This window comes from Aquarana catesbeiana, linkage group LG13 (assembly GCF_042186555.1).
Source record: "Aquarana catesbeiana isolate 2022-GZ linkage group LG13, ASM4218655v1, whole genome shotgun sequence".
Classification (NCBI taxonomy): domain Eukaryota; kingdom Metazoa; phylum Chordata; class Amphibia; order Anura; family Ranidae; genus Aquarana; species Aquarana catesbeiana.
Window position 1 is genome coordinate 95258801 of NC_133336.1, and position 26595 is coordinate 95285395.

A 26595-nucleotide genomic window follows, 5' to 3' on the forward strand; every position below is an offset into this window, starting at 1 on the left:
TATAGCACTAACGAAGTACAATGAAGAAAATCTTCATGAATCACAGTTGGCTATAGGCTGTGTACATGAAATGCAGATTGCACATAGGGATTTTTTTTTAAAACTGTTTGCTACAACTATAGTAAATGAGATATACATAAGTACCTCTTCATCTTACTAAATTATTTACATAAATGCAAATGCGAGGAACCAGATGCCAACAATAGTTTACAGTTGTGCAGAAAAAAAGAAGTAACATATCTTGGAGTACAGTATAGGACACAGGCAGAGCGTTCATACACCATAGTTTTATAGGCATGTACCTTCAGATGATTGGACACTCTCCCTTGGCACTGCCCCTATAACCCTACACCACTCTGGGAGTACTGAATTTTGTTGCAAGCAATGCAAAGTAAACCAAGGAAGGATTTCTTGTGTCCTGTATTGTACTCAAGATATTGAATTTACACGCAAGTCAAAATCCCTTTTGTTTTAATTTTACAAGCAATGACCAAGAAAGGTGGGCAACAATGAAGTAAACATAATTGTGCCAACAGGCCCAAACAACAAACCCAACTTCAGAGTGTCACTGTGAGAGACTTGTGGCCAATAGCTGCATCCACAGAAGACCGAACGTCTGCTTGGTAACACTTTGAAAAAGTATGAACAGAAGACAAGGTGGTGGCCTTGCACACCTGCTCTATTTTCTGAGACTAAGCAGAATTTGCACTGGAGACCAGGGGATTATTATGGCATTTGAGGCTTAAACTAGAGGATCCTTGATTCTGGCAACAGGTAATTTGTTGTTGAATCTGGAAGCTAGGAAGTCCACATCGGGAATCCCCCATTATTTGCACATCGGACTAAAGCCCCCAAATAATGGGCCCATTATCCTTGATCCAGGCGATGGAGGATGAGGTATTCTTTTTCCTGGTCGCCCTTTCTTGGGATTTAGACTGCAGAGATCACTAAACAGTAAGTTTCTGTCCATGGGATTACCCAGTTTGCATCCTTCAAGGCATGCAGACTCCTGGTGTTTGATGTAGGCTATAGGCAGTGCATTGTCTAACTGCACCCCGATTGGGTGTCTCTTCAGAAATGGGGTTCAGTGCTGCAGGGCCCACAGGACTGCTCTAAGCTCCAAGATGTTGATGGGGAGCTTGGTTACCCCCATGACCATGCTCCCTTTACTGTTAGGGACAGGAACACTCCTGACTTGCATCTGTTGTGATAACATTCTGGTGATAGGAAGAACATCCCCGCTATTCGAGCTGGGGTGGTGATCCACCAAGATGGGTAATTTTTTCCTTGGCAGGACAGGAGCATGGGTAAATCATGAGAAGAAGCCTGCTTTTTCCATGTTGAGTTAGAAAGATCTTAAATGGAATTCAGCGAATGGTGGGGGATCTCATTTTGTGATGTCTTTTGAATTCCAATTCTTCAGCATGTGCTTTTAGAAGAAAGTACTTTCTTTTCTGTGAGAAAGTCCTTTGCCTGGGATATGTCCAAAACCAGACCCAAGTATTTAAAGTTAAGTGAGCGCTGGAGAGCAGACTCATTGAAATTGATCACTAGACAGTTCGTTTCGGTCAGAATACAAATTCAGACGAATTTTTAGTTTTTCATAAATTTGGATGCAGTCAAATCTCCGAATGAAATAGTAACAAATTTAGCTAGAAAACAAATAAATGAAATATATTTTAAACAAATTCCAACTTTTCAGAATGATTAGGATTCAGATCGGTTGAAAAACGATCGACAAACTTGAATTCTGTGTAAAGAATAGCTGGTTGTTAAGCAGCAGGCCAGGAAGCCGGCCGCACGCGTCCTTAACAACCATGGCTCATCTGTCAGCTGGCTTCCCCGCTGACAGATGAATGTAAAGAAAAGAATGCCGGCATTGCCTGACAATAGAAAAATGTTTAAAAAACAGTGTGGAGTTCACTCCACGCCAACAGTTTTTTTTTTTTAAATGGTGGGCTTCATCCCCACAACTGTGGCCGGTGGTTGTACGAGTCTGCAGGCAGGGTGCTTATCGGAATCTGGAGCCCCCTTTAACAAGGAGGCCTCCAGATCCTGGCCCTCCCTGTGAATGAGTATGGGGTACATAGTATCCCTACCCATTTGCCAAAAAAGTGTCAAAAAGTAATAAAAATACAGAGACCGTTCTTGACAATTCCTTTATTAAAAAAAAAAAAAAACAGTGTCCCCTGATTTAGATCCGTCATCAATCGCACCGCATCCGAAAAAAAAAAAAGCCCCTCTCTGCCTACTGCAGGCTAAGCCATTTGACGTTTCTTATATAGGTAAGGGGCGGGGCCACCTGGTTATGTCACCTGGTGGCATCACCTACCTTCTGAAGTCAGGGACCAGTGCATGCTGGGTCTGTGATGTCAGAATGGGCGGTGCCACCAGGGTGACGTAGCAATGTGGCCCGCCCCTTCCCTATATAAAAAAAAGTCAAACGGAGGAGTCTGCAGTAGACAGCCAACCTTTTTGTCGGTGAGAACGTTTTTTTTTTTTTTCAGTTTGGCGGGCAGAGCCCCCCTGCCCCAAAGCGCCGCCTCCCCCATGTTGAGGGGATGTGGTCTGGTATGGTTCAGGAGAGGGGGTGCCCGCTCGCCCCCCCCCCATTTTCTGACCTGCTGGGCTGCATGCACAGATAAGGGTCTGTTATGAATTTTGGGGGACTCCACACCATTTATTTTTTACATTTTGGTGTGGGGTTCCCCTTTAAAATTCATATCGGACCCGAATGGCCTGGTATGAACTGAAGGGGGGACCCCATGCCATTTTTGTTTACATTTTTCTATTGCCGGGCAATGCCGACATTCTTTTGTCAGTGTGGAAGCCAGCTGACAGATGAGTCATCGGTTGTTAAGGACGCGAGTGGCCGGCTTCCCAGCCCGCTGCTTAACAACCAGCTATCCTTCACACAAAATTCTAATCGGTTGATCTTTTTTTTTTTGACCGATCGGAATTCTAATCGTTCTGAAAAGTTGGAATTTCTTAAAAATTAACCACTTAAAGATGGCCCACTGCATATATACTGTGGCAGGGTGGCTCTATTGCATGAAACAATGTACCTGTACGTCGTTTCATGCAATAGATAGTGTGGACATGCGCATGCACCTGCTGCACAGAGGAGGAGCCGATGCGCATGCCGGGGCAGACCCGATGTGCGCCAGCCACCCACGATCCCTTCACAGAAGCAGAACGAGGATCTGCCTATGTAAACCAGGCAGATCCCCATTCTGACAGGGGACAACATGAAGATCTGCTGTTCCTAGTGATTAGGAACAGCAATCTCTGTGTTCCTTTCAGCACTTCCCCCCCCACAGTAGAAAGCACCAACAGGGAACACATTTAACCCTTTGATTGCACCTGATGTTAACCCCGTCCCTGCCAGTGTCATTTACACAATAATCAGTGCATTTTTTTAGCACTGATCACTGGTCCTATAAAAGTGTCACTTGGGGTCAGATTTGTCCACCACAATGTCGCAGTCCCGCTAAAAATCGCTGATCACCGCCATTACTAGTAAAAAAAAAATTATTAAAAAGTCCATAAATCTATCCCCTAGTTTGTAGACATTATAACTTTTGTGCAAACCAATCAATATACGCTTATTGGGATTTTTTTTTAATATAATATGTAGAAGAATACATATTGGCCTAAATTGATGAAGACATACTTTTTTTTACTTTTTTTTTGGATATGTATTATAGCAGAAAGTAAAAAATATTGGTTTTTTTTTCAAAATTTTCTTTATTTTTGTTTAGAGCACAAAAAATAAAAACCGCAGACGTGATCAAATACCACCAAAGGAAAGCTCTATTTGTGGGGTAAAAAGGACATCAATTTTATTGAGGTACAGCATTGCATGCCCACGCAATTGTCAGTTAAATTAACACAGTGCCGTATCGAAAAAAATGACCTAGTCATTAAGGGGGTAAATCCTTCCGGGGCTGAAGTGGTTAATAAACAAAACAACGTTTAACGAAAACTAATCTTTTTTTTTTAATCAAAACTTGTTTATTAATAAATTGCTCATATGATGCATACAAACATTGCAGTATGAAAATAAGGTAGTAAATACAATAACAGACTATAGTGAATGAAAACTAAATAAAATGAAACTAAACAAAATTAATTTCGAAATCCAAGTAAACAAATTACATAACAAAATTAAAGTGGTAACATAACAAATCTATCCAAAAGGAAACTAAACAAATGTTTCCGTTCTGCACATGTCTATTGATCACCCAGCCAAAGGCCTGGAGCATCTAAATTGTCCTGTGGACATTTTCTGATAGCTTGAAGAGAGATTAGTCCTTCAGAAGAGGGTCATCTACAAAGCATTTGTCTTTGGATGTTCTGAGAAGTGCAAGCAGAGATCTTTGCGAACACTTTGCAAGCAAAGGGTGAGCTGGAAGGCAGTGTGACAAACTTAAAGGGATTGTCTGCCAGCACAAAGGTCAGAAAGTGCTGATGAGGTGGGCAAATGGGAACATGCAGATAGGCATCATGGAGGTCCATGGATGCCATGTGCCTGTTGAGGGATTTAATCCAGAATATAATTAATTTTGGCTTTGGTACCATTAATAGGTTTAAGTAGAACCCTTTGAATCGGTCTTGTGGTGGTACCGGTACAACTCTCTGGGGCGGTTTTTGGTGGATTTGAAAGAAGTGAGGGAGTAGAGTTTTAAACTCAAATTTATACCCCTTTGAGACCACAGGTCTGGGACATCTGTGACCCAGAGAGAGGTAAACTGTAAGAGATGTCTCCCCACTCCTGAGAGTTAGGGTGCCCCATCATTGTGAAGAGGACTTTGGGGAAGGCTTGGTGGCCTTTGTGAGCCAAGTCATGTGCCAAAAGGAAGGGCTGAATTTAGTTGTGAAGGGAAAGCCTGGTTGGAGGAGTGGAGAGGTGCTCTGTTTAGAGGAGCTATGGGTTCCTGAGAAAGGTTTGTGGGATCTTCTGCTGTAGCAGTAAAACCTTACAACCTGTGACCTCTTTGATAAATTGGTCAAGTGTTTAATTAAACTGATGTTTTCTTTGGAAAGACATATGTATGAGACTTTTTTTGCAGGCAGCTTTAATTGTCCAAGCATTTAGCCATAAGATTCTGTGCATGTGAATGGAGATTAGAGTTATTCTGGAAATGTGGCCCATGACAATTTCTAGGGTATCCACACAAAAAAGCAGAGAAACAGGCAATTGCTTTGTTACAGCACAATTCTAAAACGCAGAGTCATATTGGATGTTCTTTGCCCTAGTTTAGATAGCTGCAGTTTGACATACTGAAATAGCAACGAGCGGTGTTTGCAAGGCCAGGCCTGCAAGAGCAAAGACATCCTTTTTAAGAGTACCTTAAATTTTGTTTCTGCAGCATCAGTAAAAGAAGGAAAATCTATCTAGTGATATGTTTGTTTAGAACAGAGATGGCAGGATCAACCACAGGAATAGCCTACTTCTACATCTTTACAAAGTTTTGTTTACCGCTGGATAAAGTTTAGAAAACATTTGGGGGGAAGGAAAAATCCTTTCTGAAGTGATCTAGGTATAGACTGCACATTCTATCTGTTCATAGGGAATGTTTTGCAGGCTTCGAAAAATGCCGAACCTCAAGAATGGGATTTTAAAGGCAATTGAAAAAAAAAGAAAATGAAATAAAGAAATCTATATATATAAAAAAATACATGCATTTATTGATACAAAGCACGAAGCATAAAAACAGAATTCTTATGGAAACAAACCACAAGAAAAACACAAGTGCATGCATGGAAAATATTATACAATTGTAGACAGAGGTGGTAGAATCCTACTACATAGGCATAAACCATACAATCGGGTAGCCTAGAAGGTAAGTAGGTAAGTAGTAGAGAATTTCAACGCGTTTTGAGAAAGTGCATAAAATATAATCTTCATCAGGGACTGTTACCACCTCTGACATATAGAATATAATATAAGTACATTGAAGTACAGAAATAAAATTTACCATTGAAACGATTAAGTACAGTGTATGATAAACACCTATTGCTACGAAAGATATATGCATAGTGAACTTACATAGCAAATAAATTGATCTGGAGAAAAAATTCCCTCAGCACCCAGAGCTCATCCTGAAGGTTTGCAAATGTCTTTCATCACACAGAAGGGCCATAGGGTATGAAACCCAACAAGGGCAGCAAAAAAGGGAGATGCAATAAAAGTCCCACTCGTTATAAAGAGAGAACCTGGAATCAAAATTTTTTGATTTCAGTTAAAGAGTGCACATAAACAGAATATGTTAGTGTCTCAAAAAAGACAGAGCTGGACCACCAAGGCAAGGACAGCACAGGGGTAACCACAGTCCACCCCCCCTAGAGGGAAGGCTGAGTCCCCAAGCGCTCCCCACACCAAAGGGACCGGCATCCGTACATAGAATGGGACACACACAACAAAAAGGTAGTTATAGAGGTGTCTCAGGGAAACAGGTAAGGTCCCCCCCAGTAAGGACATAACCCCAGAAATCTGCTGCCAATCCACAAAGGAGGAGGCTGCATCACTGGGGGCGCCAAACATGATTGGAGCCTAACCTGCACCCAAAAAGAGAGACACACAATCTCAAAAATCGTATACAAGGTGCCAGAATTACCAGCTATGAAATATATAGTGCCCAAGTCCCAAACCGGACATAGGAGATGTAATGGCATCTAGGTTGATGGGACAAAAAGATCTCCTAAAGTGTGATCCTGAACACACAAAATGTAGAGGAAGAATGGCGCCTTTAAGGCCCCTTGGTGTCTTCCTTATATACCCCAAGAATACCGCACAGCTTCTCTGTGCAGTGCGCTCTGCAGCCGCAATGAAGATATGTGAACCAGCTCCATAGGGAGCCAGTTACATTCTCCTGCTATGTGAATTGGATGCGGGGAAACCCGGATCTAATTTGCATAGGTGTGAACCCGGCCTTATTGTGAATTTCCTCATTTTACATACTGTTAGTATAGCAGAACACAAGCTCATGGATAGCTGTCCATTAACAGCTCCAGTTTAACCAAGCATGTTAGCTGATTCAGAAAGCAGGGGTCACAAAGCATGCTACCAAATCCTCCCCTTCAGAGTCCATCTCTGATTTACATGTGGCTGCAGCTGCTTCTGCACATTCAGCTGGAAATGTCTAGGAGTAAACCCTATCCCTTTTGGGTAAATTGGTACAGGAGAAGGTTCAATCAGCTGACAGAACTCCTAAGCTTAAGGATAGCATTTCAGTACTGGTTGAAGTACACACGCCTAAACCTGGAAAGATCTGCATCTACAATCTCTAACGTTACCAGCCTGCATTCGGTCACAAGCCCCCAGCTAATTTAAATTTTTCCAGCACACTCAACACTCAACCTGTTTTTGTATAGTGATTGGCCTAATCCAGATATTATTTACTCCTCACAAATCCTTTGTTTAAAAGTACCATATTTAAGAGGAGTGCTGTAAGAAGTGGATCTGGCTATTTTTGCCTTAACCTCTTGCTGCCCACGTAACACATCTGTGCGTGGGCAAATGGGGTGGGCTTTAAATCCCACATGCTACACGTGTCCATGTGTAGTAGAGGTTTCTGTGCTGAGAGCATGCTCAAATACATGCCAGCTCCCGATCATGTGACCACTGTGATTGCCAATCACAGTGGTCACATGATCAGGCAGATCTGGCAAGAATGGCTTAATAAGACTCCTACTGTTCCTGTGTAAGACATCCAGATGTTTACAGATTATGAGGATAAAAGGCTTGAAGTCATTTTCAAGGCCATATTCTTCCCACCAGCTCCTGTCCGGCAACTTGTAATTGCTTTCATATTTATCTGCTAGACCCTGGGCATCTGGTCAAAGGATATGTCTAAGGATTCTGGATCTATTCTAATTGATCCTTCAGTCCTTCAACAACTGGAGCTCATACCTGTGGCCTTACACCACTGTGTTGACCAGGTTGATTTGAGCAGAAATCTGGAAAGGTCTCTCAAAATTTTGGCCCAACTTAGCAAATGGAACATGAACTTTCACATTTTTGACAGATAACCAAACTTTGTCATCCACATGAAGTGTAGGAATGGCCTGCAATGTCTGTCAGCAGCCTCTTCATGCGCTTCCTTCAAAGTATCAATCAATTTCTCCTGAATTTCCCATAATGTAGTTAATTTGTTGGTGACAGCAAGAAGTTGGAATTGAGATGGGGAGATGAGGAATAAACTAAATGATACCTGGTGTTTAATAAAAAAGGACTTTAGAAAGTGAAGCTATGTTTAGAATTGTTATAAACTAACTCTGCGTTAAGAAGTTCACTTGATTTTCCTGAAGATAACTGGCAAAACATCAAAGGTACTACTCCAAGGTTTGATTGGTCTTTTTGGTCTAAACATTCGACTGAGGATGAAATGCAGAGGACAGATTAATTGTTACACCTAAAGCCGAGTAAAGGTTTTGAAATAAACTTCACGCTTCTGTTAGACACCACATCATCAGAAATTCCATGTAGCTTAAAGACTTCTCAAACCATCAACACCTCAGTTTGTTCAGCATAGGGTACCCCCTTAACAGGTATAAAATTAGCTATCTTATTGAGACAATCAACAACTATCAAGATAGTGGCAAGTTCTTTTGAGGGAGAAGGATCAATCATGAAGTGCATAGAAATTGAACCCATGATCTTTATGGAACAGAGAGTGGTTGGAGTAACCCCAAAGGAGAAGATCGGGGTGTCTTACTGTGTGCACAGGTCAGACACAAGGTCACATAGCTCCTGGCATCTTTCTTGTAATCAGGCCACCAAAAGTAACATGATAAAAGTTCTTCCATCTTAGAAACTCTCAAATGCCCAGCAAGTTTAGAGTCATGCACCAACCTGAGAGTTTATACCTGAACCAATTCAGGTACATAGAGATGATGCTTTTGAGTCTAAAAGCTGCTCTTGTACTTGAGGTCAATGTTAATTTTTTTTTAAAAGATATTTTTATTGCAGTTTTACAACATACAGATATAAAACAAAAGGCACAAACAAAAACTACAACACCGATAACATAATGCTCCTATTCCAGCATTTCATGCAAATCTGGACAGTGTGCAATAATAAACTAGATATTACATCTATCAGTGGATGTAAACATGAACAGATGAGTAAGAGATATGGTTTTTAAACATCCTGGGCATAACAGAAGTTCCTGTTTAATACAACACTCACAAGGTGAACCCCTGTCATGGTAGTACAGGGGAGAGGGTCAGTGGGGTAGCCAGCCATCTGCCCCATATTTTGTGGAATGCTTTAGTCCTCTTACGGATGTCAAAGCAAAGTTTATATAGATGCAGGGAATCATTGACAAGTTTCAGACACATATTCAGCATTGGGGTCTCTGACCCTTTCCACGTCAGCAAGAGAGACTGCCCTGCATAGAAATAGAGTAGAGGAGGCAAAGTAGTCTCTTAGCCTGCGGCTGGACAGCGAGGTCACCAGATATGCCCAGCAGACAGTTTTTAGGGTGCACTATATTTGGCAAACCCAGTGCAGAAGATATGAAGGAGCCTATGTCAACCCAGAAGTCGTGTACCAGTGGACAAGTCCAAAAGCAGTGGAGAAAATCAGCAGTTTGTCCGCAACCATGGAAGCAGTCAGTAGAGGGGGATAGTCCCATTTTATACAGTCTAGCAGGGGTGAGGTGTGAATTATGGAAAATTTTTAGTTGAATTACCCTGTCCCTCGAGATAACAGAGGTTTTGAACGTATCACAGAACTCAGACCAATCCTCTTCTGTGATAGAGATATCAAAGGTGGCCCACCTCTCTTGAGCTCTCCGAAACCTAGCGTTAGTGCCTGTCATGAGAGTGGCGTCATACGTGGATGTAAGTTTCGTCTGGTCCAGGTCTCTCAGAAGTTTTTCCAGGTCGGGCATCTTAATAGGACTGAGCAGAGAACCAAACTGAGTACGTATAGCATGTCTGAGTTGGTAACAGTAAAATAGGTATGTTGATGGGATGTCAAAGTCTGTCTGTAGTTGAGAAAAGGATTTAAAACCCTGGGGGTGTATAGATGACATAGGTAATTTACTCCCTTTGATGTCCATCTGATGGGTTCAGGTATAGAACATAACTCCTTAAGGTAAGGGTTGAAATACAAGGGACTGTTGGGGGAGGTCTGCCATGAATCAGTAGACATTTTCGCAACTACCGTTCAGAACAGGGAGAGGAAGGTTTGGATTATCAACATGCCCAGTCCAGGTGGTGTGCATCCCCTATAGACAATGTTGTGGAGTGTCTCAAATGAGGAAACTATGGCTCCCTCAGTAGTGGTGCGGGCATTATCAGAGTTATGGTTGAGCCAGTCATGAATGTTAACCAGCTGGGATGCTAGGTAGTAAATGCCAGACCTGCCATATGTGAGGGGAGGCACAGAGTTTTTAGAGCAATTCTAGGGGGACTGCCCATTCCAAAGGACTGACCCCTCAAGCAGTAACCAAAAAATAGACACAAAGAAAACCACATTAAAGAGGATTTTTTTTCTACCCACAATCGAAAGAGAGAGGTTCAAGAACCAGTGCACAAGAGGAAACACTAGGGATAAAGGAGTACCCAGACACAGGAAAAACATGAAGGGAATTTTACCCTTGCTGTTGAGTTTAGCCAAATAAGGAACCTGAAAATGGAATTAATAACTCTAAATTGCATAATGGGACCACCATGGGGGAGTTGTGAGGTATATACAGGAGATGTGGCATCAAGATAATTTACATCAAGTTTATCCTACCCACTGGGGATAGTTTCAATCTAGACCACACCTTTACCAAATCCCTGCAGCGATTCAATAGAGGGGACAGATTTAAAGTGATATGCTCTAGAGGGTTAGGCATAACCTGTATGCCCAGATACCTGAACTCCGTGGAAACAGGGATGTCCAGTAGGTTCGTCACCTGCGGGCCTGATTTCTTATCTAGGAGCATGAGAGAAGACTTGGTCCAGTTAATCACTAAACCTGAATATCTGCCCATGTCCGGACAACCTCCATAGCCTCCTTCAGGGACTTTGACGTGTCTCCCAAAAGAAGCATGGTTTCGTCCGCGTAAAGCATACATTTCTCATGGAGCTCTCCGTACTGAAAGCCCCTGATGTCCGCATTGGCGTGAATATGGGCAGCCATTGATTCTATGGCCAAAGGCGAACAGTAGAGGTGTAACAAGGGGCATCCCTGTCTGGTGCCCCTAAATAGGTACTGGGATACCCTCCCTGACTCTCTAATGGCTGCCTTCGAATAGCTGTATAATAGTTGTACCCAGGCTATATAGTCTGACCCAAACTCAAATTTATGCAGGATGGCCCATAAGTAGGACCATTCTATACTGTCAAAGGCGTGTTGGGCGTCAAAAGAGAGTAAGGCCCTGGCCCAAATATTATCGGAAGTGGATTGTAGATTGACAAATAACCTACGTGAATTTATAACCGTGAATTTCTGAGTCATGAACCCAACTTGATCCTAATGTATTATGGAACATATAGCCTTGTTCAGTTGCAGGTCTAGGGGCTACGACCTTAGCCAGTATTTTCACATCTGATTGCAGAAGGGATATTGGCCTATACAAGCCTGGGTCTAAGGGGTCTTTGCCAGGTTTTAGTAATAAGACTATAATGGCTTTAGTCATAGAGGTGGAGGCACACGTTTTTTTTTACTTCATTAAATACCCCCAACAGTCTGGGCAATAGCTGTTCACCATATTGCTTATACACCTCTGCCGGGATATCATCCTCCCCCAGCGCCTTGGAGTTGGGGAACATTCCGGTCACTATCTGTAGCTCCTCTAGAGTCAGAGGGGCATCCAGTTGTTGTCTAGCCATGTCTGACAGAGTAGGTAGCTCTACCTCTTCAAGATATGCATGTATGAAGTCGTTCTGCTGAGAACGGTATAAATCAGAGTGATATGAGCTAAGAATCGTCATAATGTTATCCGGGGAATTGGTCACCTTTCCATCAGATGCCCTTAAGGCACTGATGGACGGTGATGTCTGTTGAAAATGAGAAATTTTAGCTAAAAGTAGGTGGCCAGTATGTTCACCCTCTTCATAAAAGGTAAGTTTTCTGCAGAAGCATTTACGCTCAGCCGCAGAGGAGGTGGGCTGGCTCAATACATCTTGAGCAGACAACCATGCGTCCCTACGATCCTCAGTGGAGGTACCGACATGCTTGATCTCCAGGTCATGCACCAATCGCTCCACCCCCTCCCTTTGTGCATTTGATACCCTTTTGAATGCTTTCACTTCTCTTATAAACAGCCCCCTAAGAAAGGCCTTGAATGTCTCCCATGCCACCCCCACATCTAGGTACCCTGCCTGATCACACCACAAATCTGTAATTTTCTGTGCTATCTGGGCCTGAGATGGTACAAGATTGAGCCAGAAGACATTTAGCTTCCAGGGAGCTCTAAGTAGTAGTGTTGAGGGGGGACAGACCTCCAGACCAAGAATCTGTGGAGAGCGATCTGATATCCCCCTCAGCGTATAGTTTATCTCTGCCACCGAACGGACAGCTGTATCCAAACAGAGGCATAGGTCAATGAGTGATGAGGACATATGTGATTTTGAAAAGCATGAGAACTGACATTTCCTAAGGTTCCTACTCCTCCAAACCTATAAACAGCCCACCAGACATACATAGGTACATCCGGATGCCCCAACTGAAATTCCAGCACCGCCCGCAGGACCTGATGTACGGAGGTGGGATATATACAAAAGCAAATATACATTTCAAAGAGAACAGGCGGCAAGTAAAATGACATATCTTCCCTCGGTGTCCACCACACTATCCAGTCCTGGTAGTCTAGTGAGCAATGTATCAACACACTCATCCCTCTGGAAAAGGAGGTGTGAGTGGAGTGATAGGCCTTGCCCACCCACCTGAATTTGAGGCAAGACAGGGAGTCAGGGGTGAGGTGAGTCTCCTGCAATGCACAAATAGCAGGGAGATACTTTCTCATAGATGTGGAAACCATTGTGCACTTGAGGGGGCTGCCAAGCCCCCTAACATTACACGACATCACAGTTAGCACATTCATCCCCCCTACTATGGTAGATGCATATCAGAGCATTTAAAATATGGCACATTCCTCATTAATCCAGAACCCTTCCCCCCTCTCCAAGCCCAGTGAAGGGTAGCCTGCACAGGGCAAAACAAACATAATGTCTGAGTGCTGAAGTGTTGTGATCTCTGTACTGTACTGCATTAACAGTTCCAACCAATCTGAACCACTGAGTGCAACGGCACCCTAAACTCTGTGTGTCCAATCTGTAGAATCGCGGTCTTAGATATGACCGCAAGCAGATGTTGTAATGCCCTGGTCTCTACCACGAATCCAAAGGCACTTAGAAAAAGACTTGCAATGAAGGATTGAACAGCAGGTAAGTTAGTAGGACAATAAGTCCTGTCTCCCGCTGGCATCACAACCACCAGCTTGGGATCCACATTCGTGACACATTAATCACGGGGTAGGGATTTGCTTCCCTTCGCTCTCCATAGGGAGATAGAGAGCAAAAAAAAAATCAGCTCTTGTTCCCAGCACATCAACTATCTGTTGCATATTAATGTAGAACAAAAAAGAAGAGGCAGCAATTAAACAAGGGACTGCTCTGGCACTGGTGAGCTGGTACTACCTGGAGGCCCGGAGCAGGTCAATCCTCTTCAGCTGCTGGCCTCCTGGCCTGACGAAAGGCATTCTCATTTGCACCAAACCAAGCTGATGCGTCGGCTGCTTTTTCAAAGAAATGAGCCTGGCCACTTACAGTGATGTGAAGCCTCGCCGGGTAGAGCATAGCATAAGGAGCCTGTAATTTCTGTAGCCTTTTCTTAACCTCAGTGAAATGGGCCCTTCTTTTCTGCACATCTGAGGAAAAGTCGGGATAGAAGGAGATACGCGCCCCATTAAACTGTACATTTTGCCTTTTCCTGGCCAGACGCAGGATGATCATTCTATCTCTATAATGTAGCAGTCGTGCCATGATGGGACGGGGATTATGCCCTGGGGGAAGAGGTGGCAGGGGGACTCTGTGAGTTCTCTCCACCGCATATCGGGATGTAATCGTCTCCTTCCCAAACACCTCCAGCAGCCACCTTTCCACAAATTCAGTGGGGTCTCTTCCTTCCATCATCTCAGGGAGACCCACAATTTTATTTATTAAATTTATTACATCTTATTCTGTTCTCAAGGTCATCAGCGCGTTGATCTACAGCTGCAACCATCCTGGTGTTATGTTGTGAGTCTCTTATCAGAGGGGGAAGCTTGTCCTCTCTGTCACTGATCCTGCATTCAGCAGCAGTGGTTCTTTCTCTGATCTTTTGTATATCCTGCCTTATCAAAGATACTTCCTCCTTCAGACCACCATAGCGTTCTTGCAAAGTATTAACTGAGGCAGTACATTTAATAACAGCTCTCAGGATCTCAGCTGATGTAGGCTGCACAGACTCCTCATCCTCACTGCCCTCTTCCAGCTCTTCTGACTGTGGAGCCATAAAGTTTGCATCTGTGCACTCAGGAACTCCTTCCTCAATATTCCCTTGTGCCATGAGTTCACCCTCAGACTGCCCCCCCTCCTTGGCTGGGTCAGTAATATTCAGGGATTCTGCTAGCTTCTGGGCATAATAACGGATGTCTTTAGGGGGGGTCACCACTGGTATTCTTAGGGGTTTCGTGAGGACTCAAAGTTTTTTTTTGTTTTATCGGTGCCACGCTGTGTGCACTGCTGGAACCCCCGCAGCGGCGCCATTTTGGATCTCCAGGCACTGCACCTCTTCCTTGCTCTTTCCCCTCAATACCATCATGGATTCCTTCAGTTCAGGTAGCTCAGCAGGGTCTCACTAGGTTCAGGAGTAGTCCTATAGCCGTTAGACAGCACTGTGAAGCCGGGAACAGGATCAATTATGATCCTGTTCCCGGAAGCTGCTACTTCCTGTGAGGAAGCTGTGAGGAAGCTGCTACTAACATACCGGTCCAGGCTATGCCCCCAATCAAGGGATATTTAAATGTAATGAAAGATGGTTATGAGCAAGCAGCTAATTGTTATTTAAACAATATACATAGTTGGTAAGTTTTACATTTTCCCCTGTATACTGTGCTCACTAAGCTGCACGTCCAAGAGTTTTTTGAAACTATCAATACTTCCCGCTGACACCACCGATTGTGGAAGTGAGTTCCACATCCTTAATACCCTGACAGTGAAAAACCCTCTATGCAGCTTAAGGTTAAACTGCTTCTCCTCCAATTTCATTAAGTGGCCTTGTGTCTTCTTACACTCCCTGGGACTAAATCGTTTTTTTCCTATGCTAAAATCCCCATTAAGGTACAGTATCTGTATATTGCTATCATATCTCCTCTCAAGTGTCTCTTCTCGAGGGAGAATAAGTTTAATACTTGTAGTCATTCCGCATAACTGAGGTCCTCCAGTCCCCTTATTCATTTTGTTGCACTTCTCTTGACTCTCTCCAGTTCCAGCACATCCTTCTTGAGGATTGGTGAACAGAACTAGATGGAATACTCCAGATGTGGCCACACAGGAGTTTTATAAAGTGACTGGAGTAAATTCCCTTTTTTAATGCATGTTAATATTCTGCTAGCTTTGCTTGCTGCAGCTTGACATTGCCTGTTATTGCGGAGTCTGTCATCTACTAGGACCTTCAGATCGTTTTCCATCCTGGATTCCCCCAGAGGTTCTCCTCCTAGCGAGTAACTTATATTCATATTTTTAGCCCCAAAGTGCATTATTTTACATTTTTCAACATTAAACCTGATTTGCCACACAATAGCCCACTCCTTTATTTTATTGAGGTCTTTGTGTAAAGTTTCTATATCCAGCTGTGAAGTTATTGCCCTGCTTAGTTTTGTATCATCAGCAAACACTGAGATATTTTATCTCATCCTCTATAACATTTATGGTGAATGTATCGAATGCTTTTGCAAAATCTAGATACACCACACCCACAGGCATTACTTTATCTAGATGGCAGCTCACTTCTTCATAGGATGTTAACAGATTGGTTTGGCAAGAAAGGCCTTTTGTAAAGCCATGCTGATTACTACTAATGATATTAATTTTAGTAGATACTAATGATACTGTTTTCATAGCAAATTCATGTTTATAGTCCCTTATCATCTCCTCCAATAGTTTACATACTATCGATGTTAGACTGACTGGCCTGTAGTTTCAAGGACAGAGTACATCTCTCGTTTTTTGTATATTTGTACCACAATGGCCTTTTGCCAATCAGATGGTACAATTCCTGCCAGTATGTTGTTCATAACAGATAGAAATAGCGGTCTAGCTATAATCTGGTTTGGGTTAAGCCTTCCGGTCCTAGCGATTTATTTGTGTTAAGCTTTTTCAGTTTTTTTGGACACTGGCTTCTGTTAGCCACAAGGGTACATTCCTTGATGTGTTATTAATTGTACAGTCTTTATTACTATATTCCTACTTTTTCATTGTAAAAAACTGAGGAGAAGAATGCATGTAGTACAATTGCCTTCTCCGCGCTCTTATATCATAAATTACATATCATGAATCACCATAGTGAATAAACAAATAAATCTTCATTTTATTTATAAAAATCTGTCTTAGAACTAATATGCATAATTATGGCTGCATAATAATTAGGGATGGCTGTGGATTAAATCAGATTGGCCCAGGCTGGTTATGAACTATATAAAAGCAGTCAGACGTATCCAAGCACACAACCCCTGAAGATGTCAGATGTACGCTGATGAAACGGCGTTGGGTCGTGTTTGAGATCATTTTTTCCAGTCAGCTGGAATGCAGGTGGAACGCTAAACGGCGATTCCTATACAATATATGCTGATCCTTACTAGATAGATAAAAGGGGATTTTGCGAACCACAATAGTATATTGCCTCAAATGTGGAAATCACCTAGTTGCCCGCGCAGAACATGTTTGATATGCCGTGCAATACAATGTATACAAAAGATACGCTGCGCTAAGGTGAAAATATCAATCTGCAGTTTATTAATGCATACGCGGTATACTGAAAATACCACATAAGCGGCTTATCCAGCCACAGCAAGGCACAAAGGATATATATATATATATAAAACAAGTGATTTTAAAGTGCAATGTGTAAATAATATACTAGATGCATACCATTAGAATGAGAGTAGTGATTACTGAACTACTACCTGTATATATAATGGATGAAAAAAATCATTTATATAGTCTGAAATTTACCGTGTAAAAAAAAAAAAAAAATTATATGAATAAATATATCACAGTGATAAGTGCAAAATACAACAAAGTGCCAAGTGCCACACAATGAGTGTGAATATCAAATCCAAGATGTGGTATGTGATTATTAAAGTCCAATATATGAAAGAAATGCACATAAAGTCCATAAAAACAGTTCATAAAAAATCCAACGTCCGTGCATTAATCTTAGTGCTTAGTGCTCAGAATTCCATGCTCAAGTGCCATCCAATGACCCCCCCGGGGACAGCTGCTCACCTCAGAGCGTGCGACTCAGCTGTGAGACTGAGTCTAAACACGCTTATGAGCCATCCCACGGCTCAGTGATGGAATCCAGATACACAGTTTTCAGCAGCAACTCCATAGTTAGGAATAAAGGAAAAGAAAAACTGCATAGTGTGATATCATTTATAAATATTTATTACAATAAAAGCTCCTTACATTAGGGTACTCACATTTGCAAGGTGCGTGAGTGCACCAATCTGATAACAGTCTCCAAAGTTTGCCTCAAAGTTTGCCTGTCAGGAGGGATAAGCTGTGCATCGCATCTCAGTGGAGTGAAAGGCTCCATGCTCCATCCTGGCCCTTCCCCTACGTGTGTTCGACACAGGGTCACGTGTCTTCATCCCCCTGATGAAGACACGTGTGGCTCGAGGTAAAGGCAGTGTCTCTGAGAATACCACCTCAGAGGTCCTTTTCCTCAATACAACCCCTAGGTCCCTGAAATTTTTAGGACGCTCCACCCTCCTTTTTCATTTGTTCCAATGTGTACCATGACAGTTGGGTCCTCTACAGCCTTGCTTAATCCGATCCGCGATATGCCGAACCCGAGCGCCCAGTAAACAACATAACGGTTCACGGTTTTTGTGACAGATTGCCCTGTTCTTCAACATGGTTACAAAGGTGCCCTAAGACTGGCCTCTTCATGAGCTGCACAGGACATTCAGTAAAAACTTCAGCCAGGAGCATGCTGGGATATATTGCTTGACCAGGTATGGACAAATACAGTAACAATATTGAGTAGCCCAACTCTAAGGTATGGACAGAAAAAGAATGTGGCCTGCATGGGAGGGATATGTGAGATTTATATGGAGTAGTAACCAGTCCTGGGAGTTAGAGCAGGCTCGGATACAGATAGCTGTTGATGGCTACTGCCTAATGTAAATATTCAAATACTGCTATTGTCATAACTAATAAACCCTCAAGCTTTTTCACCTTAATGCATTCTATGCTTAAAATTGAAAAACCTCCTGTGATGCAGCAACCCCCCCCCCCCCCAGAGCCCCCCTTTTACTTACCTGAACTCGGTCTTTCAAGCAACGAGGATGAGTACACCAGCTCCAGCTGGTGTCTCAGGTCATGATTGGCTAGATTGATAGTAGCGCAGCCATTGGCTCCCGCTGCTGTCAATCAAATCCAATCACGCGGGAGCCGGGGGCAGGGCCGAGTCCTGTTGTCTGTGTCTGTGCCGCTGAGGGACCCCAGAAGATGAGGATCAGGACCACTCTGTGCAAAACCAAGTGCACAGAGGAGGTAAGTATGTGACTTATTTTTTAAAAAGGAACCTTTAGATATCCTTTAAGAATAAAGTTATTTTCATTTCTTCATATTCTCCTAGCTTGGAGAACTACATCTCCAGTACATAGACAACACTATAACTATAAATTTAGTTGGGCAAAAATGACAGACCGGCTTCTGTTGGACCGAGTGCCTTACACATGGGCCGAATGTCGACTGGGATTTATTGAACCTATTTATCGATGTCGGGCTTTAGGCTCAAGATTGATTGGACACATTTACAAATCATTTGGCAGGTAAAACAGCTCCCTTATACTGTATGTAGTATGTACTGTATCTTCCTAGATTTTAGTATTGATCTAATTTTGTATGGCTAGCTTTATTCAAAGTGATGTATTTGTGAATGTTTCTTATAGCCTGCAGCACTATTAAAAAGTAGTTGACCTGTTTATTTTATTAATTGTAAATGTAATTAGATACGCTTGCAGTGCACTGCACAGTGTCCACAAGCCAATTAGCTTAAAATGGCTTGAAATATCATTGTACATTGTACAGATTCCTCTAATATCACGAATAACAGATTGTTACAGCACCCACAGTTATTGAGCAATATGTATGTAAAATTCAAACTTGGTTGAGTACTACACTAAGTTAAAAAAAAAATTATCTTAAAGTACTGTATATCTAAAGCCAAACTATTTTGTTTTTGGACAGAGTAGGAAGTGGTTATAACGCGTCAGTTATTTTTTCTTTTTCTGTCCCATCTGGGAGATTTACCTTCACTTCCTGAACACATCAAGAAATGCAAAGAAGATCTTCTCTTAGACAGCCGTCACAGCTACAGGTGTCCCAACTGGAAGATTTCCTCTCTATTCCTTTCTCAGTGACAACTCAAAATTTTGGATTTTCCCTCAATTTCAAAAGTTACCAGGAAAAACAGAGAGGATGCATCCCCCAATTGGGACACAAACTGGAATAAAAGGCTGACAGGGTTGATAACCCTTTTCTATCTTATCCAAAACAAAAAGCTTTTCACACTATTTATTAAAAGAAACCAATCATGAGAGAAACCTAGTGGCTACCACTATAGAACTCTTCTGAAAATGCTAGTTGCCTGGCTTTCATGCTGTTTATCCTCGGTACATTCAGTACGTGACTCATAACAAGTATGCAGGTAAAGACTGATTTTTTTTCGGACTTTATTTATCTGCAAGGAGCAAGTAATGGTGCTTAAGCATATGCTTAACTAATGTGCTGTCTTTAATGAAGTATGTTTACATTGTTACGGACAACCTATTTGACGATTGCTGGAAGTCATAAAAAAGGTAGGCTCCCAAGTCATTGATTACAGTTCAGCTTTAAAATACTGATAGGAAAAAAGTTCAATCTGTGTCCACTTTGAATACCCAATCATGTGTAAGAAAAAAGAAGCCGGATTTGTGCTAAAATAGGATTGGTTGATTGCAGTGAACACAGCTTCATCATTTACTAAACACATTGACTATTCACTATTCCAAAGCGAATTGTCTCTTATTCTTAGTAAACTAACTAGTTTGTGACTTTAACTGTTTTACTACCAATGCCATAATATGGTGCTGCAATAAAGGGATATGAACAAACATTGTGTTAATCTACTTTTTACATGGCCAGCTTCTGTAACCCAGATACTGTGCTGCTCCCCGCTCCCCACTTGTCAGCAACCTTTTGATAGCAATAATAAGTGAAAAAATGTATAAAAGAGTTAAAAAATATTTAAATATAAAATTTAAATTTAAAAAAATCTTAAATGCCCCCCGCCCCCACAATTACATATGGATGTATGATGCCCTTGGATATATAAACAATGATTGCATGGCACGTATTAAGGCTATTATTTACAGTTACCTCATCAAGAGCTGGCAAGGGTTTTAAAGTGTGACCATCGGTATTATGTATTTTTACTGAAAATTATTTTAGTTGTACTAATATTGTGCAACATGAAAAAACTGCATCTACCATGTTTTTATTCTATAGGTCATCTGCTTTCAGAAAATATAAGGTTTTGTGGTTTTACTGTGCAATTTAACATGTGTGCAAAAAATGAAGAAAGTTGCTCTGGCACTGAAATGGTAACCAATGACATGTAAGCTGAAATCCTTTTATTTGCAACCTGTTCAACGATCAAATTCTTCAGAGACAGCATTAGAATATTCCACCGGGCTTTACCAAGGATAATGAACTTTTTGTGTTCACAATACTGTTCATACAACCACACACACAATTTATCTAGTCTGCATTGGTGGATTCAGAATTCAGGACCCCAGAGTTGCATAACAGCAATGCCTCCATTGTTCTTTTATATTTTGCTGAACAAAAGCAAAAAAAAGTGTATTTTTCATACAATAGAAACACCATTGGAGTGTTATACTTCCATCTATTAATATTACAATTGGTTGTAAGCACTTTTTTGTTTGCAAAATGCAGTTTTAAGTGCAATAATCTAAAATAACCAGTTTACTGAATTCCATTCTGTGAAAGTACACCTTTACTTTTTGATTGGTCACGAAAAGTAACTACACTTTACACTTTTTTTATGTCTAGGCGAGGATATTGGGTCTGTTTGAAATAAAAATGAAAAGATTGCAAAGTAAAAACAAATGTAAGTCATCTAACGTAGGTTACATATATCCCCATTAATACCTTGCATTTTTAAAAGAGCTATGATAATTCATTTTTTTAAATACGTTTTTATCTACAATTTTGAATACACGCTCATTCGCTGTATTTTAGTGCCACAGTCAACACTAAACCTCACTCACCTGACAAGAACAGAATTTGCTGGTTTGAAGGTATAACAAATCAGTATTTTCATAGGTACAGTAGTTTTGAGTATATAAGAAGTTTTTAAAATATTGCCTATGCGAGCAAATCCATTTGTACACATTTTCCCACTAGCAAATTTTAACTAAATGTGCATCTGTATAAGTGGATTCCGTAAATTAAAAAAATAGTTCATATTGTGCTTTGATAAAGTGATCCATCCATTACTCTTCCAAGATCTCAGTAGAAGGTTGTGTCCTAGTTGGAAGTATAAAACATACTGCTTAAAGGAAACCTGTTATGACACAAACATTGGGACTGCTATTGCTGAACTCTTGAAAATGATAGTTTTCTGGCTATTGTGTGTTCTTTCTCCTATGCTTTTAAACGATTGATCCAGACAAAACTTCTGACTTATCAGAAAAAAATATTAATAGTGGGCACCTACTTTCTTTAAAGAATTCAAATCTAGTATAATAACTCTATATCCAACATTTGTGACTCCTACTTGTTTTGACTTCTCTTATCTGCATAAAGACAGTGACTCAATGTATTAAAGCTAGCTGATTAACATAACAGCCAGACAACTGTAATTTTCAAAAGGGGGTCAGTAATGGCAGAAACTACAGTATACTTCTCTGTGGCAGGTTACTTCTAGAAATTAGGAGAATGTGTTATCAAAGGCTAAAACATATGAAAAAACTGCATTGTTCCTTTTAACCTATATATGAACCTAAGAACAGGTATTTAATATATTGCAGCTTACCAGTCCTTAGATTTGGTTGGGGCATTAGTTTTCTTTTTTAAGGGCCAGTTCACACCACATGCAGTCCAGTGCATTTTTTTCTGCATCAAAAATGCATGGAATGTAGGTTATATGGTTTTCAATGGCATAGTTCACACCAATGCTTGCAGTTCCAGTGTGTTCCAGTTCCAGAAAAAAAATGTAGAACATGCTGCATTTTTTCTGCACTGGACTGTACTGGAACGATGTAAAACGCATCAAAAATGCACTGGAACGCACCTAAATGCACCAAAAACGCAATGCAACACACTTGTCCTTATTTAAGGTTAAGAAAAAAGAGGGAGGGGGGGAAAGCACTGGACTGTATCAAAAACTCACCAAAATCGCACTGGAATGCATCAAAAACGAGCATGCAGAAAAGTACCTGAAACGTAGGTAGACTGCATTTCTATGGTGTGAACTGGCCCTTAGGCAAAAAAACACATTGTCTGCATACCTTACATTTCTGTCTATCCTGCTGAAAATGTTGGGGGTGTAAATAGTCCAAATCAAGAGAGCAGCCTAGGGTTACAAAGCTTCTCCTCCATAAATACAGTATAAAAACAGCCACCATATCTAAAAACGGGTAAAGTATATTGTCTTGTTAGGCTAAGATACAGTTGAGAGTTTGTACATATAGGGGCTGGGTAAAACTTGGGAAAAGAATAATATAAGGTCCTACAATTTCGAGCAAAAAAAAAAGAAATAAACACCAGTAAATTAAAAAGGCTTTTACTGCCATGTAATGGCATTTTTTTATGAAATTATTTATTTTGTAAACATATACATCTACTTCTAGGATACTTCATCATGGCAAGATGGTACATAAATATTTTGTATTGTAAATCAGAGTACCTAGATTGACAAAGTCCGCTCTACCATAGTTAACAACTCTTAAAGCTTTTCTCATTGAAAACATTACAAAATTATGAAACTACTAAACTTTGTCACAAAGAAACACAAACTGCATACATAAACTTTGGTTTATTTCCTTTGAAGTAAGATAGAAAAGTTTTGGCAAACTGTTAACTCATTAACATACACATTGGGACTTTGGATAATAATACTTGAATTCAAAGAAAGAGGGACTTTCACATAATTTTTAGAATGTCCAGATTGTGAAATATTAGAATTAGCAAGAATGTTTTGAAAAAGCGACAGGTTGTCAAAAATTAGAGGTTAACGCAAACTGGCTGAACAGGAGTATTTCAAAAGAATGGCTTTTAGGCAGGTGTGCTTTTAGGTTACGTAATCTTTACAAGACCAGTAAACACAAAAACTTGACTTACAACAACAATCAAAATAAATAAATAAATAATTAAGTAAAATATTTGCAAACACATACAGTATAGTTTCAGGTCCTAAATGCCCTTTCATTTCTGAATCTCATGGAAGATATACCCCTTTCCTCTCTGAGCTTGCCCCATTTAAATCCACTACAGGCAGCCTTTTCTCAGCCTGATAAAGATGAAAACATGACTGCAAATAATAAATGTAACGTAATAGCATACTACATCAGGTCTTGTATTTATATGACAACTCTTACTTACAGATTTGTTGATGTTGCTAGCATATTTATACATAAAATAAATGGAATAGTGTATATGTACAGCCAAAACTTTTGGATAAATTGAGGAAGGATTGGAACCCCTGATAGGTTTTTATTGCTGCCTGTGTCCCTGCTGGGGAGATTAACTTTTTATATTTATCCTGGTAACCAGTCATCAAGACAATGTCTACCTAGGCTAGGAAGTGAAGGGAAGTCTCCCCACAAGGTCAAAGATCGCAAAAACAAAAACAGGGATGTTACCTTCTGTATCCGAAACTTAAAGCCCAACTGGGCTGGGTAAAGTAAAGATCCTCCCTTGCATTGGAGCTGCACCTGAACGGCAGAGGTTCAGAGGATTAGAGGCGGCTGGAGCCTACAGTAGCAGAAGATTAGGTAAGTGCTTTACCTGGTCCCCCTAGACAGAAAGGAGCAGTTAACCCTTGCATTGTGAGGGCAGTCCCACTGCAAGGAAGGACTTTTTGGGAGTTCGGCTTTGAAAAAAAAACCAAAAAACTTTTGGCCATACATAACTTTCAGATCTCTCAGCAGCCAGGTCCCAGTGGGATTGGTGCTGACAGGTCCTGCCTGCTCTCTGCAGAATGACACTTGTTTATGTGTAGAGTCAGTCCAGGGGAGCTGAAGAAGGCAGTGGGGCAAAGTTCACAGGGGAAGATCTGCTGACCACCTTCAGCCACCAGAGCTTCTTCTAGAGGAAGCAGCAGCTCTTCTCTCACCGCATGCCATAGCCTGTGCTTGTCTCTGATGTCCATGGAAGGGAAGTGAACCCCACAAAGGGCACAGGGGTAGGTGAGCTGTCCCCTGTCTATAGGGTTGTAGGGCTGGTGGGTGATGAGGTGTTTGCGGAGGTAGGCATGTCTCCGGAATCTCTTGTGACAGTACGGGCAGTGAAAAGCCTCCTCCTCGTTACTTTCCTCAGGTGTGGGCTGTGAGCCCGGAGGGTGGCTGTCCTCCCGGCTTGGGGTGCGCAGGAGCGGAGCGGTCAGGGGGGAGCTGTCCACACTCAGGTGGTGCTGAACCCGGGAGCTGTCCACACTCTGGTGGTGCTGAACCCTGGAGCTGTCCACAATCTGGTGGTTCTGAACCCGGGAGCTGTCCACAATCTGGTGGTTCTGAACCCTGGAGCTGTCCACATTCTGGTGGTGCTGAACCCTGGAGTTGTCCACATTCTGGTGGTGCTGAACCCTGGAGTTGTCCGTACTCTGGTGGTTTTGAACCCTGGAGTTGTCCACATTCTGGTGGTGCTGAACCCGGGAGTTGTCCACACTCTGGTGGTGCTGACCCCGACCGCTCTGCTCTATCAGGCTGATCGCAGCTCCTCTCCCGTTGCTGTTCTCTTTCCCCTCCAGCGGCATCTGAACTTTCTTCCCCACCTCGCTCCCCATGGTCCGTGGCTTGTGCCACCTTCTATGGGACGCCAGGTTGGCCGGGCAGCTGAATACCTTATCACATTCCGGGCACCTATACTCCACCCGGACTATCCTGGAGCACTTATGCTGAGCCAGAGCAAAGGGGTCCGGGTACTGCTCCTTACACAGCTGACAGATGAACTCCCCCAGTGGGGGGCGCTTGCCCAGGGGGCTGCGGGAAGTGACAGAGGGCTCCTCTGCCTTGATCTTCAAGCCCAGCACCGGGGAGGTGGTGACCTCATCGGGGAAGTGGAGCTTCCTGCTGGCTTTGTGCTTCTTGGATGGGACCTTGATGGACCTGGCCGCTTCTTTGGCATGCAGCTTGGTCTCCTGGGGGGTGATGAAGGGATTGTGATGTTGGGAGATGAGTTTCTCCATGGAGGAGAAGGCAGCGCTCACAGGGAAGGATTCTGCTGTCGCCGGAGAGCTGAGATATCTCTTAAAAAAAGTCTTCTTCATCTCCAGCCCCACAGGTTGTACAGGGCTGTATGGAAGGCTGATCCGGGCTTTCTCTAAGCCTCCTCCAGCTTTCAAAGGGGGGGCTACACTGGGCACTTGCTGGGGTGCATCTTCAGCAGGTGGTTGCTTCTCACGATCAATCCCCTCTGAACATGTGGGCACCATGGGGCTGTAAGGTGCCAACACGTTCATGATGGGAAAATCCTGGGCTGAGCCATTGTCCTCACAAGGGATCCTGTATGAGCCGCATGCTTTCCTATTCCTCTTCACTAGGAATCCCCTCGGCATTATGCAGCAGCTTGGGGCACAGGCATCAGACACGGCCGGCAGATGGGAGGGGGACAGTTGTGTCTTCATAGCATCGATCACTCAGCATTTATAGCCGCTCCTGCTCAATGCAAGCCATGCACCTCTAAGCGATAAACCTTCAGCCAATCAGGAGTTGGAGTTAAGCTGCTGGGCGAGGCTTGAGTACCAAAATCAATGTGGTCCTGTCAAAAGCAGTTATGTGTAAAGAATGGGCATGCTATGTGATGGTTCAATCAACTCATTTCTAGGTGTGATAAGGGACCAGCTTTATATCAGATGATTGAGGCTGGTCCCTATAGGGCTCATTTACACTGCAATCCAGAGTTCAGTTCTGTTCTTGCACTTAGGTGCGAATGTAATGCATTATTTGGCATTTGTATGCTTTTTGTTTCTACTGAGTTGCATTTACATGTGTTTGCAGTGTTTTCAGTTGCATTCCGGTATAATTTTTATTTTATTTACTAATGTATGCTGTTGGCATTTAAATACATACATTTTTCCCCATATGCATTTGAACT

At 42.2% G+C, this 26595-nt stretch overlaps 1 protein-coding gene across 1 annotated transcript; it reads right to left on the reverse strand.

The window, feature by feature from the left end:
- Positions 1-23085: 23085 nt before the first annotated feature.
- Positions 23086-26142, reverse strand: INSM2 (INSM transcriptional repressor 2). The gene has a single exon (XM_073610587.1). It carries the CDS (start codon positions 26123-26125, stop codon positions 24425-24427), a length of 1701 nt encoding a protein of 566 aa, XP_073466688.1. The 5' UTR covers positions 26126-26142; the 3' UTR covers positions 23086-24424.
- Between the last annotated feature and the right edge of the window lie 453 nt (positions 26143-26595).

What these genes read in the sequence shown, in the direction of transcription:
- INSM2 (XM_073610587.1), bottom strand. Translation starts at nt 26,125, where the DNA reads ATGAAGACACAACTGTCCCCCTCCCATCTGCCGGCCGTGTCTGATGCC.